Source organism: Poeciliopsis prolifica, unplaced genomic scaffold, assembly GCF_027474105.1.
Source record: "Poeciliopsis prolifica strain line A6 unplaced genomic scaffold, Auburn_PproV2 SCAFFOLD076, whole genome shotgun sequence".
Taxonomy (NCBI): Eukaryota; Metazoa; Chordata; class Actinopteri; order Cyprinodontiformes; family Poeciliidae; genus Poeciliopsis; species Poeciliopsis prolifica.
The window spans coordinates 505,059-524,189 of NW_026562451.1; the positions used below are offsets into that span (position 1 = coordinate 505,059).

General features: G+C 36.7%; 1 protein-coding gene across 1 annotated transcript; it reads right to left on the bottom strand.

Moving 5' to 3' along the window:
* Positions 1-377: 377 nt before the first annotated feature.
* Positions 378-17,712, bottom strand: rab32a (RAB32a, member RAS oncogene family). Its single transcript, XM_055021452.1, has 3 exons — positions 17,312-17,712; positions 5,903-6,180; positions 378-1,628 (listed from the first exon to the last, which is right to left on the bottom strand). Exons 1-3 carry the CDS (start codon positions 17,523-17,525, stop codon positions 1,479-1,481), a joined length of 642 nt encoding a protein of 213 aa, XP_054877427.1. The 5' UTR covers positions 17,526-17,712; the 3' UTR covers positions 378-1,478.
* Between the last annotated feature and the right edge of the window lie 1,419 nt (positions 17,713-19,131).

Sequence of the window (19,131 nt, forward strand, 5' to 3'; positions counted from 1 at the left end):
ATAAAATCCATTCAGAGTGAATGATCCTATTTCCAAAACAAGTTGTTTGTCGTAAGAAAAGCAGCTCTGCTCTCCTCTCTTAAATTTAGCCTAACTGCATTGTATTTAGCTTAAATCATTAGTTTACTTTGTTAGGCATACTTCATGTAAAACCCAGGCACAACATCCGTTTCGTCTGAGGTCATAGACAAGAATGAGCTGTCACACATATTTTGTGTTAACATTCGACGTACAACTCAACAAAAGAAGCAATGTTCATCTTACTTCACCCATAAAGTACTTTGTTTATACCTTTTCCTGGAGACTTTCTGGAGCTGAGATGACATCGACCACCAGAGCACTGCAGCAGGCATTAAATCACAACTTGACAACAAGGATCTGATAAAATGTTTATTCTATTTTGGTTTTGCATATTTAAAGTATTTTCACCTGTAAACATGTTTGAAACAATATTTACATTTAATCAACACTTCAACAAATTGCCATGTACAAAAGCCTGGAGACCTCTGTCAGAGACTGGTTTTGCTGCACAGTCAGTTATGCAACATTCGACACAAAACATTTTAAAAGCACAGGAATTTACACAGCCGCACTAGCAGAAACATAGCTAAGCAAAGGTCTGCAATTGCTTCTGTAGTCATGCAAAACCATCAATATAGCTTTGTTCTTTTTTTTGTTTGCGTTTTAGTGAAATACTGCAGCGTAATTTTGATTGTACTATGTGAAGAATACAAATTGTTACCCATGCCGTTGTTAAAATAATAACAATGTTATGGCACAATACTTAATCAGAGATAAATGGACAAATGCAATACAGCTTGACAGCAATAAAAGCCAAATAGCAATTTTCAAATTTTACAGAACGACTCTAATAATGAAGAAAGCAGGTAAAATTCACTCTGTGTGCAATAAAATGCAATGTCCATCTACAGGCACTGAAGAAAAGCTTCAGCATCTTTATTTTTTTTTCTTTTTCTTTCACAGAAAATGTGAGGTGATAAAATAAGACATACATGGACTGATATTGATTAAGAACATACTAAAGTGACAATCACAGGGTCAAAAATTGTTTCTCCTCAACTCCTCAAATTGTGCTCCTCAACTTTCTGCAGTGAATGCACCACAAGCCCCACCCTGTTCCTTGTGTGGTATTAGTCCAAGACGTAAGAGGTTGTCAGGGCAACAGTTTGAAAATCAGCTGTACATACTGTAAGCATTTTTAAAAGAACAACAAAAAAAAGCAAAGTAAATGCAGTAGAAAACCTTTGAGGCAAGATCGAAAATAAAAGTGAGTTACGAGAATCTTGGATGCACAGGTCAAATGGGCATCAGTGTAAGAAGTTCCTGAAGCTTTGAAGAGACAAAAAAAAAATCACATTTGTCTCCAAGGTTGCATCAGGGAGCTGGAGCCACAGGCTGGGTGAACTCACTGGACCCCACCAGAGGGAGGCGGATGGCTAATGTGAGTGGATTGAGTGTTAGCAGCAGCCTGACTTGCTCTCAGCAGCTACAGTCTCCTGGTCCAGTTTGATCCGGTCTCCGTTGCTCTCCTCATTCGGCAAACCTTTATCATTTGCCAGGATGTTCTCTACCAAGAAACGAGCCGCCTCGTCTACGTTGATGTTGTCCTAATAACACAAGAGAATAAATAGTTCAGTAAGATGGGGATATGATAACATGATGTTAAAGAATATGTACAATAAAAAGAAATGACAAAAATGAAGTACAATAAGTTCAAAATATATTTACACAAGCCATGGAAACAACATTTGTTTGCAACTACATTTTCATTTTGGACAAAAGCTTTAATTGACAGACATTGACTGCCAATGCAAATTATACCAAAAGAAAAGTTTTGTTCTTTCCAACTGAAATCTTGGTTCTGTTTTGCCTTTAGACTGTGTATTGGAACAATTCACATTGTCCTCTGTTTTTTTTTTGTTTGTTTGTTTTGTTTTTTTTAGCCAACAGAAAATTTTCAAGTATTTTAATTGCTTGAAAAGTAGAAATACACCACGTTTTTAACTGTGGTAAGCTTCCCGATCATTTCTTCCATCCACCATTTTGTACTTTTACAGTTTGGGTTGGACACAGGCACTGAAGCACCAGATAAAAATTTACAACCAACTGTCTGTTGTGCCTTGAACTGGTTTGCTGTTGCTTTTTTGCAGGTGGAACCAATGGTAAGTGGTTTCTGTAGTGGCTGCTGAGAACAAAGACTATTGTAGGTGCTTTTTATAGGACGGCAATAAGTTCCCTGTGCATCAAATTGGCACTGATGCATAGGGAAGTTTGCTTTGGGGATCAAAATGGAACTAGATGGGAAAAAAATGTCAACTCTTAGGTCAAAAATGGGTGTTGAAGATGGAAAATGAGTGAACAACAACAACAAAAAATACAAAGTACAAAGCTTAAACTGGCAGTCAGAGGCCAGTTTAAGCTATCAGAATATTCTAACAAGCAGATGGCTGTTTTTAATTGTTTTGAGCCATCTAAAACTGCACACAATGTTTTTTCTTTTGCAGTTGTTTATGTTCACTTGGTGCCTGGCTTGTGCTGTAATTGAAAGGCAACATCTACGGTAAGTGGAAAAACAAAGATAGATCTATTACAAAAGGATTATTTTACATCTGTCCTCATGAAGAATTGCAAAACTGATAAAAGTATGCCAAAATAACTGTGCAGTGAGAGATAATTATTTTTCAAAAGTAATTGCTGAATACAATGAAATGTTATTTGCATGAAATTAATATTCAATGTTTTTTTATTCCTTTCAGATAAACAATAACATTATTCTAGTACTTTTTATGTTGATTAAATTTTATTATCTTCTAAAAAAAAAAAATTTAGTCCCCAGATTTTCTAGTAATGAGGCTATATATTTCAGACCCATATTTCAAAAATCCTCCAAAAACATTGATTTACTTCACTAAGACAATGTTATTGTATTGCTTATGGCCTTGAGAACACATTGTTCTGTGAACATTTGGCTCCCATTAAGAGAACTCCCATCCCAGGTTTTTGTGGGTGGGTCTTTACACAGACGTGACCAGCACATTACTGCACTAACAGAAAGGAAACAGCTTTGCAATCGTCACACACCCACACACTTGACATGACACAGCTCCAGCAGCAAACGTTTTTTCTTAATTAAATCAATAGAGTCAACTCATTCCAAACCCATCAACACATCTCTTAACAGGGAAAAGCAACAGTAGCTATTATTCAAATATAAGGGAGTGTTTCCAGTTTCCTGACTTCAGATGTTTTCCTAGAACGACAGATAATGCCAGTGAGTAAAGAATAACAGTAAGATGACAGGAAATATGGATGAAGTTTTTCTACTCTCTTTGTGAAATGCACAACTCTGTTGTTCAAAACACCTGTTAGTAGTGATAATATAAAATAATTTAAACAAACAATACCTTCCCGCAAAGAAATAACAAAAGTAATTTGTTAAAGTGCTGCCTCTTGAAGTACCTATAAGTTGAGTAAGTTGAGCACAAAGAGAATTTTTTGCCTATTTTCAAATATTTCAAGCTCTGAAAGACTGAATAGAGAACATCAGTGAAGTCTCGCCACAGATTTTGGATGCAGATCTGGACTTTGACTGAGCCCTTCAAAGATGACCATGTTTTGAATTAAACTGTTCCGTTGCACCTCACTGTATGTTGACTGCTTTTGTCCTGCTGCAAGGTCAATCCATCTCAGGCTCTTTGGGACCGTCTAACAAGTTTTCTTTCTTACCCCAGGTTTTACATTCATCTGCATTTACACTTTAAACATTTCCAAAACTTTATCTGAGATGTGTCTTGTTCGTTTCTTTGTTTATTATCATGTGATTCAGTTGCTAATGTTCATTTACAAACCTCTGAGAGTTTATACTGAGACTAAGGTTACTGCTAATCATTAGGGTATCCATAAAAGAGTTTATTTGAACATCAAGCTAATTTGTTCTGAATTGAATTCATAAAATATTAGAAAATATTTTTTTCACTCAATTGCACAATTATATATTTGTGTTGGTGTATTTCATCAGGTTTTTGAGGCTGTGTAGCTGATCACATGTGAATTAATTAATTTTTGTGGTGATTGATTTCTTCTTGAACTGTAAATCTCCCTTCATATTGAGGTTAAGGCTACTCTGCAGAAAGCCATTAACCAGAATAAGCCTTTATTACAATATAACCATGTTTCCCTCTATTTCTGCCTGACTTTCAGGTCTTGGAAAAAAAAAAAAGTCACTGAAAAAAATAAAAATCACTCGTGCTTGATTGTTAAGAGTGGAATAAGGTAAAGACTTGTTGATTCTCAGACATTGTTGGCCTGTGATTCGAGTTTCTGGCAAAGTACCAGCTGATAGTCATGTGCTTTTAGTCAGGATTTCTATCTGGTGACAATCAAAAATCTCTAAACGTTGAACAGCTCCATGCCCTGTGCAAGAAAACCCTCTGTTTTTGTTTTAAGTTATGCACAACTATGGAAACTATGGAAGCAAGAGCGTCAGTTTGCCAGATTCTACTTTACAAAGACCACAGTAAATTAAAAAAAACAGTAAATTATGACAGCAGGAGAGGAAAAAAAGTAGGACATTTCCTTCATTTGCCAATCTCAAACCAATCTGTCATATTAAATCTTTTTTATTGTGGTCTGTGCTTACTAGACCGGTTTAAACATTTTAACCAACATGGTTGCTTGTTTCAAACACTAGCCGTTGAAAAGTTCAGCGCCAAAAAGATTTCAACATTTTGTACTTTCACAATAACCACAGGAGCAGAAGAGGCCAGGCTTCCCCACAGGATAACTTTGGAGGATTTCCTGTCAGTCAGTGGCAGTAAGGAAATCATTCAGGAAAGGTGGCAACACGTCCGGTGACGACTTTTGTCTCTTGTTGTGTCATGTAAAAAGCTTACATGATGAAGCTATAATCTCTCTTCATCATGTCCTGATATTAAAACAACTCCAACACTGGGAATTTGATGCTGCTTCAGAATGTTTCACAGTGAAGAAACACAATGACACAACTAAAATAGAAATACTGAATATGATATGAAAAGAACACATAAAAGATTGAACATAAAGACACTATAGCGATTTGTATTACATACAGTATTACAAATTAAATTATTTTAGATCACAAGATCAGACTGCATTTATTACAAAAATGTTGGGTGAATGAAGCTCTAATGCACGGTCTCTGATTTGGTAGAATGACTAGAAAAGCATTATGTAAATTTATTTACTATTTTTCTTCTGGAACAGTAAATTTACTCTGCTTTTGCAGAGTAAATGTGGATAATCCAACTTTTGCAGTTTGTTGGTTTTGTCGCCATTCCCAGACGGATAGATGTCAATAATTTTGGTACTCAACTGTTCTTGATTTTTTTTTTTAAGATTGGGGCGTGATTTATTGCTGTTTGTGACCTTTCAGTTTACTTTATATTGTAAGAAATATTTTTTATTTAACTGATTACTTAATTGTACAGGTCTGGGATTAAATGTGTTTAGTTTTGACTCACAAAACTGAGCAAGATCTAATTGGTTAACCAAAACTATTTCCATCCATTCATTTTCTAATACCCTTGTCCCCAGTGGGGTCAGGAGGTGCTTGTGCCTCTCCAGCTAATGTTTTGAGCGAGAGGCAGGGTCACCCTGGACACGTCGCCAGTCTGTCGCAGGGCAACATGGAGACAGACAGGACAAACAACCATGCCAAAACTATTTTATAATTTCAAAAGTATGCTGCTTATATATAATTTAAAAATGTTTGTTGAACATTGAAGTCAGTTTGAGGATCTGAAAAATGTAAGCGTGACAAAAAACAAAAGCAAAACAGAAGAAGCTTATAAAGTGACAAGTGTTTTTTCAAGGCACCACATGTGGGTTATTGGTTGTTTCTCACCTTAGCTGATGTCTCAAACCAGCCCAGGAAGCCTGTCTCTTTGCAGAAATTGTCCATTAGTGTTGAATTGTTGACACTGTCTTTCTTCTGGTCACATTTATTGGCGAGGAGGACTGCGGGGATGGGATTGCCATTAGCCAACTTCACTTTGCTGTCCAGGTCATGCTTCCATTTAGACACGGCTTCAAACGTGGCGCCCCTCGTCACGTCAAACACAACAAATGCCCCGACAGCTTCCTTGTAGTACACCCGCGTCATGTTTCCAAATCGCTCCTGCCCTACAGGGATGGAAAGAAAGAATGACATATTTATATGTGGCTGAAATCTTGAAAGAGGGCTATAGATTTAGAATAATACAAGATTTTAAATATTTTTCAGATCCTTTTAAGAGTGGGTGTCATTACAAAGATATTATAGGACTACACACAGATAAGCACAGAATTATAGTTCACTCTTCTTTTTAAACTCTAAATCAATGAGAATTGACACAGTCCTTCTCTTTTAAAGTAGGTAAAATGAAATTGAACCCCTAACTTAAGCCAAATTCAAATCCACATGCAATAAATCATACCAGCAATTTCATTCTCTCATGAAATCCTTCTCTGTCAACATTCTGTGGGAAAATTTATGATGATATTTCATTAGAGGATGAACAAAGTTTTTCTATTTATAAATTTTTAACTAATTTCTGAGTGAAATGAGTTAAAACCCATCTCTCCCTTTAAACCCAAAAAAACCTGCTGCTTGCTACAACTCAGCATTTATATTCAGGCTGCATTCGCATGAAAATGGCTGCAAACAGTTGCAAAACTGCAATGGTGGATTTTTTTGTAATAACAAGGCGGTGCCTCTTAATTGTTATTTAATAATTGGGAGGTTTTGGAAATGGCTCATTTTCTAGACATCAAGACACATTAACATATCCCCAAAGAAATGGCAGAATTTTTTCTTTTTTAGCTCTTGAACACTTTCTAGAAGCAGCACAGCAGTGATTAGATTGAATCCATGCATACAGGGACTCCAATGATTTGGTACATAACATAACATTTTGTTCTATTGCTCCAATTAAAGAATAAAGACTTTACAGTTAGCGTATTGACGAAAAGACAGCCAGTATATTGTCACAAAAAGGAAATGGGTTTAGAAAGGGACTGAGGAAGTGTAAGCAGAGTTCCTCCTAGCACACTTTCACTTTGCAGTATAGGTGCCTTCCCAAGCTCGCAAAAAATTGGAGAGGTGTGTTGCAGTGTAGGTTTGCGAGAGAGAGTGAATCCACTGTGGGGCCCACAGGCCTAGTGGTAATTGCTCATAATTGAGAGTCTAATTTTAGCTCATATAACCCCAGGTGAATTCACCAGAGACACGACACAGTGGGATAAAGAGCCGATGGACTGAAAATAAGGCTTTTATTTCCAGGCCTTGTACAGACCGTACGTCCAGAACTGAGCAGGCCAGGGCAGAATAAAGACTAAAATAAAGGACCTCATCATTCTCTGTGAACCTCTGCTCTGTTTAATGGGCTTGCTGAGTAAAATTCAACAATTATGCCAGAATGGGTTGACATTTTCTCACAGCATCATCACTGTTAGTTGATGGACTGGGGGAGGAGAACTCTGGGGAACATCTCAATTCAGCAAACTAACTTTAGGCAGTAGGCATAGCAAGCACAATAAGGAAGTACAGCCACATTCAAAAGTTTAAAATGTTATAAACATTTTGCCACCTTAACATCATGAATGGTGAAAGCATTAATAAGAGTCTCCCTCTATTCTATCTTTGGGGATGTGAGTCGACCAGAGCCAAGTGAGACGAGATTGGAAGTGTCTGTCATAGGCAATTTTCAAGCCTTGCCACGGATTAAGTGAATTTAGCTTCACTGTGGCTCCAGAAAACATCCCCATACCACAAATCAGCCACCACATTTGACAGGGGGACAAAGTATATGTTTTTTATATTTGACATCAAAAAAGTTACATTTTAGTCTCATCCTTATTTTATGTGTTTGCTATGTCTCCTCCATAACATGCAGTAAACCCTAAACAGATTTTAGCAACTCTCAATTTTGCATCAATGATGTTGTGATTTCCACAACAAGCTATCAAGCAGAAAAATAATCTGATCAGCAAAAATTCTTCTAATGGTGCTCATACTTTTCTGCTTTATTTAATCTGTCATCTGTCATTATTTTCAAGCAAAGGAAGAGAATATCTCAACAGGATTTATCTTGTTACATAAGGAGAAAACAAAATTACACCGCAAACATTAATGAGTGTCATATGCTGGTGGTTAACCTAATCAGCAAAAACTGAACTACATGAACAATAGAGTATTTACTCAGCGGATCCCACAGAGGAGCATGAGGTGTGTGCTGCTGCGTCCAATACACAACATGAAGCAACTGCCAGCAAACTAAAGAAAAACATATTTCCAAAGCTGCACATTAAGACGCAAACATTTAAAGGAAATCAGCAAGTTTCATAAGATGAACTTTTTTTTAGCTCAGTTTACCAAAGTTACAAGAACTGGTGCATGACCTCAAGTACAATTAGACATCCTGGTGAGATGCACATCAGTCAGACCTCCTGCTCAACTACTTTATGAAACGGCCAAGTTACAGCCACTGGTTAATCTGTGTTTGCTGCGTGGGAGAAACAGAAATAAAGCACAGTCTCATCATTATCTACAGACCCAGCAGCCTCTGCTTCCTCTATGGTCATACACACTCTTGTGGGTGGGTTACTATAGAAACTGTCCAAGCCAGACGTTGCAGCGGCAACAGCGGCAGCAGCCTCCATCTGTTAGGGAGCCAACCGCCTGTGACCCTCCTCATAGCCTCCACCCCCATCCCAACAGCACTAAAATAAGAAAAGCAACACAGTAGCTCTGTTTTTAAGGTAGTCTTCAGCAGGAATTCCATAGCGAGACTGTGAAGAACACATGACCGACACGTTAAAATTCCTCTGAGCAGCATGTGAGGAAAAGCTGCAGCTTACTTAAGCGCTTAGCAAAGACTGAGGGAAAAATTCCATAACTTCAAGTGCTGCGTTTCATCTTTTACATTCAACTGAATGCATTACATTCAAGTAAGTGCAACTGATGTATTAAGAGTAAGAATTAGGCGTCAGAGTTGCAACAAATCTGATCCACAATATCAAGAAAAACTACAAAAAGTAGCACCAATCTGCAATGGGCATCCTAATCTTATAGTGTGCAAATATTTCAACAATGTGGCAATATGGACTTAGAGGGGATGGATGAAAAATTAACAGTTGTGCCATTTTTCCAGTTAGTTTGCAAACTATGTATCAGTAAAGTTATGTGTAGTAAATCTATGGGATGTGGAGCAACACAGACCGTTTGTATAGTTGCTAAGTATGAATCATTAATCAGAAAAAAATACAAATATCATAGTAGGTTATTTTTACATTGTCACAAAGTGTAAATCTGAGACAATGTTTAAAGAAAATCCTGATTGAAAGCTACAGTTTAGCAAAAACATGAGTTTCATCATAGTTAAAGTACTTATTTTGTGTCACTGGTTTTGAAATACACATTTGAAAACTGAATCTTGTCTAATGGTTTAGTGTTCAGAAAATGCCATGCGTTTGCAAAAAAAGTAGACAATCTTAATCAAGTGTTATTCAAACTGAAGACTGGAGGAACACAGTGTTGCCATAAATCCTCTTAGAACATTTATCAAGTGATTGGCCCACTTTCCAAATTTTTGTTTCTAATTGGTGATCGATTAATAAAAAAAACTCAAAACCTGGATCCTTTCATTCAACAAGTGCATTAAGTTAAACTGAATTTCACAATTGTTTTGTGATAAATAGTGAAAACCACTGTAGCGAGCAACACATTGTGCAAAGATTCTCAATGCTAATAAGGAAAAACATCTGATTTGACATTTAACAAAAGTCCACATGTAAAAGCATTGCATATGCAAATGGCCTATAAACACAATCAGAGCTTTATGGCAATTGTAATAGACCAGAAAACCTACAGTGGATGTAAGGCTGAACATATAATAATCTCAAGAACTAGATGATAGATATTACTTTCAAAACATGCTATGATAATCTAAAAGCATTACATTTCATAGGTGACTCTCAACAAAAAAATAATAATTTATACTTCTTTAGCTTTCCCTCAAAAGACCCTTTTTTTTTTTTTTTGCTGAGTTTGTTCCATCTTTTAAAACTATGGTTAACAACGTGTTAGACATTAAAAGTACATCGGTATGATTTAACATACATTTTGGATTTGGTTAAGTCATGCACTTATGACAATGTTGCAAAAGAATTTAATTAACTTAAATTGAAGTATTGCATACTCCGTGCCCTTAGAGAATTTGCTGAACATGAAAATCTCACATCCTTCTGAAACTTGTGTTGGCTGAGAGCAAAAAAAAAAAAAAAAGAAATAAATCCCCAGCAAAGAAAGTGCTCATCTGCATGTCTAAACTGTCTGTATCCTGTTTTTGGGTATTCACCTTTCCACTGGAAAGTTTTGACTGTTCACCCCAGAAACCCCAGCACCTTGTAATCCCTGAAAGAAAATCCAGGCATTTAAAGACTAAGTGACCCTTAGGTTTGACTCTAAGTACTTTTAGGTTTGCCAAAATATTTGAGCAGATTGTAAAATGTGTGGATTGATGTTTATTTCTTCCAAGAATGTCTCCAGCATGAGGATGGCAATAAAGACCTTTGCTGAAATATAGTTTCATCCCCCAACTTTTCTCATTTTATACAATTGTGATCTTCGACAGCAGGAACTTGAACTGGTGTTCCGACGTACTTATGCTAAATGCACGGAGTAAGCAGTTTGACTGAAGGACCGTTTAGCCAATCACAACAATGGTCTCATTTTCTGTCAGAGACAAGAGAATTATAGCTGCTCTTCTGCTAAGTGCGGACGGTGTGCTTCAGGTTAGCAAAGGCTACAGTAGAGTGAGGTTTGGAAAGAAGAACAGTCATGTCGAAAGAAATGGCATCTCATCTGTCTGATCTAATCTATTGCTCAATTGGCTTTTAGTGTATGCAGCACATCTCAGCAGTTTTCAGCCGTTTTGATTTATTTATCTACAAATTGATCTGAGCTGTAACTTGTTCACAGGAAGCAGCGAAAGTAGAGCAGGGATTTTTTTTTTATCTCCAAGGGGCACCAGTGTTGTCATTTTATAGACTTCACTAGAAAAACCTTTTGAAGATACCTTACAGTCTGTGCAACTTTCAAAAAGAAAGGACACCAAGTGACCCTCAGGCTCAGTCCTTCTGCTCCCATTTTTCATTCCTGCAGCTAATGCTAATACAATCATCCATCACACTATCAAATACATGCTTTTAAATTGAATAGTTTCAGATGGCGCAATGGGAAAGGAAGATAATGTTTTGGCACTACATTAGGTCAAAATTAAAAATGCAGCTGAAAAAATATCATCACAAGTTAAAAATTGCTGACCATGTGAATTACATGGGAACCACAGGTACATAGTCACAGCCATGATTCACTGAAAACATTTGTTCTGTCATGCTTTACTTTTGCTGTCTATACTTTACAAGTATCGCTCACCTCGGCATACTAGATGCATAAAACTGAAAGTGAAACTGTCAGTACAACCAACTTGCTGATTCATTTGTCTAATAATTGACAGGACTTGATGTTCTTTAAACTCTACTTCATCTCCTCATGTTTAGCATGCTTACCCCCTACTTTCCGATACATCAATGTCCATAAAAAAATCTGATATCAGAGGAGTTGATTTATATGGGCGTCTACATGGGTCTAATCGTAAAAGAATACAACAATACCATTTATAAATACAACTTTTATTTAACATATCTTCTACTTGTCAATTTGACAGAATTTGTAATTGGTTAAAAGCCTCATTTTAGCACAGGAGCTCAGACACAACTTCCGTCAAACTTTTACAGCCCTTCCTGCTCACTGATCCTCTTAAAAGTTTTGTAAAATTGCTTACAGGGTTTTCTCTGCTTGTAAAATCGCATATTCCAGTTATGGTGTCCAAAATTCTTTAAGATGGTACTCCAAATGTTTAACCTGAAAAATCTAGCCATAGATTTCTTGGTCATTAAGAAAACAAGCTTAAAAAATATTTCATTGAGTAAATAAAAATAGGAGTGCAAATTAAGTATTAAGGATATCCTGTATGCAGAATATGTTATCTGTGGGAGGTTCTGTTTAAGATCGCTGAGTTAAAGTGTTACAGTTATAAAATTTTATAACTTTACAGTGAATATATAGAGTCCAGATCAGTCGTATACAATGTTTGAAGAGATGTGAAGAAAAGGTCAGCTGATATCAGGTGAGTGGTGAACGCTCAACACAGTAATGACCCAAGTTTCAGGTGATGACCATAAAAATGTATTCCTACAATCATCTACCTGTTCTGCCCAACAAGATGCATCCTCCTTTTACAATATAGCATAGTGGTAATCACATCCTGTCTGCAAGCTAAAAACATCCCAGCGAAAGTAGCAATTGTGTTTGAAAAAGGGCTGGGATACTCTCCAGCCTCATACTGATTTCCTACCTCTTATAAAAGCCCCTGATTACTATCATTCTACATGGACTGTAATCACAGTTAAAAAAAAACCCAAAAAAAACAACAACTACACAACTCAGAAACTGCTTTCTGTGTTTCCAAGATAAATACTTCTTCCTTCTTTTTCTGCATGACCAAATAACCAAAAGGCCATTCATTAATGACTCATCTAATTTACCTTAAGCTCTCTGTTTTACACCCACATTCTGTTTTTTTTTTATTACTTTCTCTAAGTTATCTCAAGTTTTGTTGTAAATGTGGACACCATCAAGTTTTTTAGTTGGGAGTAAAAATCTGTGCTCTCTCAATATATGCAATATATCAGGTATCATGGTTTTTCTTTTCTCTTACAGATCTTCTGATTAGGTCCTGATTTGCAGTGACAGGCAGCCGTCCCACCCTGATGTTTAGTGCACACTCACTGAGCTTGAGCTGCGAGGGTTTGAACGTCAGCCTGGACTGCCAATCCGCTTCTGACAGAAACTCAAGTTGTTGTGATGACCTATCCAGCACCCAAACGTTCGCCCCCTTTGTGTCACAGCTATGAGCAATAGAAAGAAAGCCTTTATAACCATCTGTCCCGGTCTGTCTCAGCATATGAGGTTTGTTTGATTGAGGGAGGGGGTAGAACAGAATATGTCTAGAGGCAGAGCATATTTTTTCTTTCCAAAGGATAAAAAACTGTTTTGAAAAAGAAGTTTTAGATTTTAAATCTAACCGGTGAAGCTCAAGAAGGAGATGTTGTCAAGACGAACACATCTCTAAATAATAATAATAATAAAAAAAAACTCCTCATGTGACTCGTGTTTTGAAATTAACCCAAAATGGCAATAAGTCACATTATTGGAATCATGCCAGCACTCACATGAGCTTAGTGCAAAGCTCCAGGAATCTTATATCTTAACCCTAAGGATTATTGTAAGATTTTGTGCTGCACAATATCAGGAAAAATATGTAACTGCGAACATGCTGCTGAACAGTCACAATATACACTGTCATTCTTATTGCTGGAATACAGAATATGAATGCTGAAAATATAACGTAATAACAAAAGCGGCATTTAAGAACTCAATTGAGATTATTACATTGCAAACACCAATACTACTTTCATAATTGTGATATATCTGATTCAACTCTAATTTATATGATGTTGAGAAAAACATTTGAAGCATAATGAATGACTGGAAAAAACAATTTAAAACAATTTATGCAAAATCCAAATGCCTTCTTGAATGCCCTTTTTGAATTGTTTAACTACGTCTTTTGTGATATTAATAAACTACAACATGTTCCAAATGTAACAGTTGCAAATCACTTAACTCAATTTTAAGCCTTCCTGAGTTCAAGCTTCTCACCAATTTGCACATTTCCATCCTTTAGCTAAAATCCTAGAATGTGTAGGAGGTACAACAGATCAAAAGAATATTGTAGTACAAAGGTATCAGTCAGGATAAAGGTCCAAAAAGGCTACAGCATTACATATTCAAACATTGTAGACTGAAAAGAAGGACCATCAGTAATGAAGCAAAAAGAGACAAGTTGAAAACTTGACTGTTTGGTACATGTAGGCTTTCGGGTTTTAGCAAACTGAAAACTGTGTGATACATAATCAAAAATAATGCATTTTTTTTGGTTTTGTATTTATCTTCTAATACATTTCTGACATATTGAATTATACAGAATATAAGTCAAACGAAAAAAAAATCCTGCACTTAAAAAGGGATGCGTATGACTTTTATATGCATTGTCTACAAAGGGAAACTTTTATTTTGATACTTTTCATGCATTATACTGCCATATGTTTAATTGGGCTGTAATTTAAATAAATAAGTAAAAAATGCTTTTTAAAAAACTGCTTGAATTGCAGTTTATATTGTTGCTTAGGCAGTCTGTCAGTGTAATCCTGCAATGTTTCAGTGCAGAATTTTTTCACGGACTAATCACAGCAAGCACTCCAGACCTTAAGTCACCACAGCTCTGCAAAACTGCATTATCTTCACAACCATGCAAAAGAAGTTAGCATGGTTCCTTCATAAGAAGCCTTAGGTCATTAACAAACTCTGCCCTCTATTACTAATGTCAAAAATCCGTCTTTGATTGATCTGAACAGAGCAAATCTTTCCAAAAAGCCTCCGTGTTCAAAAGTTGAACCGGATTTATCACTGTACTTTTAGAGCTTCTACAAACAAGTTTGGTTAAAATTCAACTGTTGAAGACAGAAGCACACCTAAATTATAGCTACAATATGAAAGTTTAACATTCACTCGTTGGATAACAGTCAAATTCTGATCTCACTTATTCCTTGACATATATATGTGTTCAGGGTTTCCCGCAGTGGATTATAGACCTGGTGGCCCGCCATGCTTTACTAGCCCCACCGCCAGGCTGAGCCTTTCTTGTTTATGTTTTTAAAAAAAAAAAAAAAAAATTTGCTTTTTTTGGGAAGCCAAATTGCAAGCGTCTCTGTAGCTCTGAACGGTTCACTGGTGTAACAAATTTATTCCTGAAAGATATGTTCATAGAAGATAAGTTTATTGTTTATGCATTTAAAACCAGACCAATCACACCGCTGGCGCTTTGCCTCTGCGTGTTGCAGCAGGTGGATTAAGTTAACCTCTTCGAGGATTTATTTGTAGACAAAGAATTTTCAGCACCCGGCTCTAAATTAGCAGTTATGGGGCCCCTGAAGCCCTGAGCGGGCCTTATGAATCCACTGACTTAATTTGGATTAAACAGAAGTGCAAACAATTTCTATTCATTTGTATCTTTTGGTTTGTTGTTGTAAAGACTAGTTGAGGGTTTAAAGAACGTTTCACTGGCGATGTTTTCATATGTTAACATATAATTACCCAGTTTTATTTTTACATTTCCTGTCTACTTAACATCTTTTAATACAAGGTTAAAAGACCGGTGGTGGACCGCCCTGATCACTGGGCTTAGCAAGTTTTCTGGGGGGAACCTCGATGTTGATACTTCTAAAATACAAAAAATGAACATGCACCACTAGTTTAATTATATTCCCTTTATCTATAATGACTGTATATCGAATGTTTGGTTTTTCAATGAAATTTATAAAGTATATCTTATTTCTTAAAAGACAGAAATTTGTTTTCCCAAGGCTCAAACATCTGTTTTTTTTAGAATTTATAAAACTACAAAATTTAAAAATAAAAAAGGTACAACAAAAACTGTTAAGTCTGCAGAAATTTTCCAAAGTGACTGAAAAAAACGTACACATTCAGAGGTCCTGTACCACATGAGCTTCCACACACAATGATAATTAGCATGAATTGGCCTCATGACTTCCAGCACGCTCATGAGGGTTTATAACCAAGGAATTTCAAAAGCCTTGATGTCAGACATATGTTAATGATAAATACAATCATATCAAGCATAATGAAAAGTAAAGGGTTTCATGGAACAACACAGGCACCACCTTTGTTCATGCTGACTGAACTGTGGTAACACCAGCCTGACTACATAGTAGTCACATAGTGAATAGAAAGTTTCATGCCGTCTTTGCTCACTTCCTCATTCATCAGTCTTTTCAAGCATGTCGCTTTCTTACTGTTGTGATAACGCTGTAATTTTTGCATTACAAAATAGGTGGCATTATCAGTTGCCTGGCTGACTTCATAAGGGTTAACGTGCATTTACCCTGCTCCTTTCAGCTCGACTACTCAAGCTGCTGGAATGCAACAAGTTGGCAAGTGGGTCAAGTCTGGCAGCATTAAATAAAGAAGATTATTTAAGTTGAAACCAACATAAAAAGTCAACATGGGACTATACATGGGGAATGATAATTTTGCTGTGTTTCAAAATACTAAGCCATAGCAGGAAAGAGACAAGAGACTATATCCTTAAGCAAGCCCATAAACAGTTCATTCCAATGGTTCTCAAACATTTTACCACTCACTTATTTACTTCTGTTTTAATAATACCTGTACAGATACAGCGGTCATTCACTCATTTCACTTTATTTGTGTAGAAACAGTACATTATGGTGTAAAGTAGCTGCTGCTCTGGAAATAGGCCTTTAAGCCACCAGGCAGTTTAAAGGAGCCAATCAATGCCTGGACTTTGTCATGAGGTGGCATAGCAGTAATTTAAGACATTAACAATAAAAAAAGACTAACAGAGCAAACTTTCTCCCACACAAACTTTTATAGACAAATAGTTTATATTTTATGCTGCAAATGAATTTGGACATTTACAGTTTGTTTTGTTTTGATGAGCACAGACCAGTGTGATTAGATAACTTTTTTTGTGTGTGTGTGTGTGTGTGTGTCATTTTCTCTACATTACAGATAATTAGCTAAAAAGAATCACCACTCAAGACAACCCAGGTGCTAGTTTTGCGGGTACCACAGTTTGAGAACCCTGGTTTTATTCCAACAAAAGACATTTAAAAAAAACAAAAACAACAAAGACTGAAAGGGGCCAACTTTTCGAGGCGGCGCTTAGTCTGTAATAACAACGTGACCTACATTCCATTGATAATTATGAGCTGCTGTGATCATAAAGTGGAAAACACAACGAGCAGGCATGAAGGCTGCGGGAGTTTCCAATCTGGAGTCTTTGAACTCACGGCCTACCGGAATTAAACCATTATGATTATGATTATTATTATTATCCTGTCTCATTGCATGACCGATTTAGCGTCGCTGACACATTGCATCATAACTGTCAACAAGTCGCAAAGAATCCCTTCACACTTATCTGCAGCAGAGGAAACCTCACTGACACCTGACTCTCACCCGCACAACGTAACAAACAGCATCAACTCCAACCTTGAAGATTCTGTTCTGATCTATTTAGGGAATAAGAAGTAATGAATATCTTACCTGCTATGTCCCAGAGCTGGAGACGGACCAGCGTTTTGCTGTCCCAGTTGATGACTTTCAGAGCGAAGTCGACCCCGATCGTCGCCCTGTAGTGCTGGGAGAAAAGCTGGTGGACGTAGCGTTTGATGATGCTGGTCTTCCCCACTCCTAATTCCCCGATGACCAGCACTTTGAAGAGATACTCCTTGCACTCTGACACCGAGCCTCCGGCCATGCTGAGACTGAAAGCTGTTAGCGAAACTTTAAGCAACTTCTGCTTTCTCGGTCATATAGCTGCGCTGACGGGATCCGGGGAGAATGGGCAGGTCAGAGAGCTGGGTCGGTCAGGGAGTCCCCCAGTCCGCCCCTCCTTTTCCACTACTTTCTAATACTCCGTTTTCCTCCTCCTCCTCCTCCGCCCTCCTTCTCCTCCCTCTGCCACACAGTAACCACCTGATAAGTCATAGGACCCGGAAATGTCGAGTAAGTTTGACATGCTTCTGCAGTGAGTGCCATGAACCTTTGCTGCTCATTATAATCAGTCACTTTTCTGTGCTCTCTGCTCCCTGGTAATCAGTCACTAAAGCTAAATCGTCTCCTCAGTTCAATGTTATTTTTATTTCCTGAATCGATAAGCATCATTATAGGACAGTTATGAGTCTATGACTCATACGTTTGTGTTTTTAAAAATTGCTTTAGAGCAAACTGAAAACTTCTTACAAAGACATTTAGAAATAATACATCTTATTGTTTTAATGTTTCTCCAGCTTTAACTTATGAGTTAATATTATAATAATTTCTTTATTTCTTCTCTATAATGGATGTTTTTCTGTTCTGTCCTTAAGCACAAATGATAAAAGGTTCACATAGTTCTGTGTTCCTGGTAACAAAACGACAACATAACCTTGATGTATGTTTTAAGGAAGATGTATTAAGAAGTTAATTCTGCCCAAATTGAGTGTACTCTGCCTTGTTGTATTTACAGTAAAGTCAACAAGGGACTATTCATGAGGGTTGTGTGATTTGATACAGAATTATCAGTTTTGGGAAATTTATTATGAGCCATGTGCACAAATGAAAATATGAGTTTACCAGTTCATGGCTTTTGGATATGATAACTACTTCTCAAGTCACGAATAAAATCAAAGCTTTTGTTTTCTCAGCTCTTTTCTTATGTTGACTTTTTATGGAGGACAAATCCCGCCATAATCAAGAATAATAGACTACTGTAGTAATCTCATAAGTTACATTTAACACCTGTTTCTTTAATGTTGGAAACATGGCTCAAATATAATATACATAAACAGATTAAAATGTGCAAATTGTAGCAATTTGGAAAGCAATTGTGGGCAGTGACCAGACTTCTAGATATAAATAACTTTTATTTTTACAGCATTGCTCATGTCCAGTTTACTCAAAACATGAAGGCCTATTTCACTCTAGATTCAACAGTGTTAAAACAGGTGGCACCTCGTATATTTCACACCAGCTTAAATCATTAAACAACTTACACTATTTTCGACTAAAAGCATTTGGAAATACAATACAGTTGCACTACAGTGTGTACCATGTAGTCCTTTAACTTTAAAATTATTTTCCATCTTAAAGATTTAAAAAAGTAAGGGTAAGAAATCTAGTCTTAATGGAACTACTTAAGTTTATAGCAAGATTTAAGCAAAACTGAAACATGTATAATCCCATTACAGAAAGCAAGAGGATACAGTTAACTCAAGTTAGCTTAAAAGTTACCAAAAATTCAAACACACAGCATCTGCAGACAGTTTCAAAATGTATAAACCTTTTTTTTTTTCTGTTCACATTCTAAATATATAAACATTTAT

Coding starts and splice junctions, on each gene's coding strand:
- rab32a (XM_055021452.1), bottom strand. CDS start 17,525: ATGGCCGGAGGCTCGGTGTCAGAGTGCAAGGAGTATCTCTTCAAAGTG. Junction 6,181..17,311: donor CCAGCTCTGGGACATAGCAG/GTAAGATATTCA, acceptor CCATCCCTGTAG/GGCAGGAGCGATTTGGAAAC. Junction 1,629..5,902: donor GGTTTGAGACATCAGCTAAG/GTGAGAAACAAC, acceptor TTGTGTTATTAG/GACAACATCAACGTAGACGA.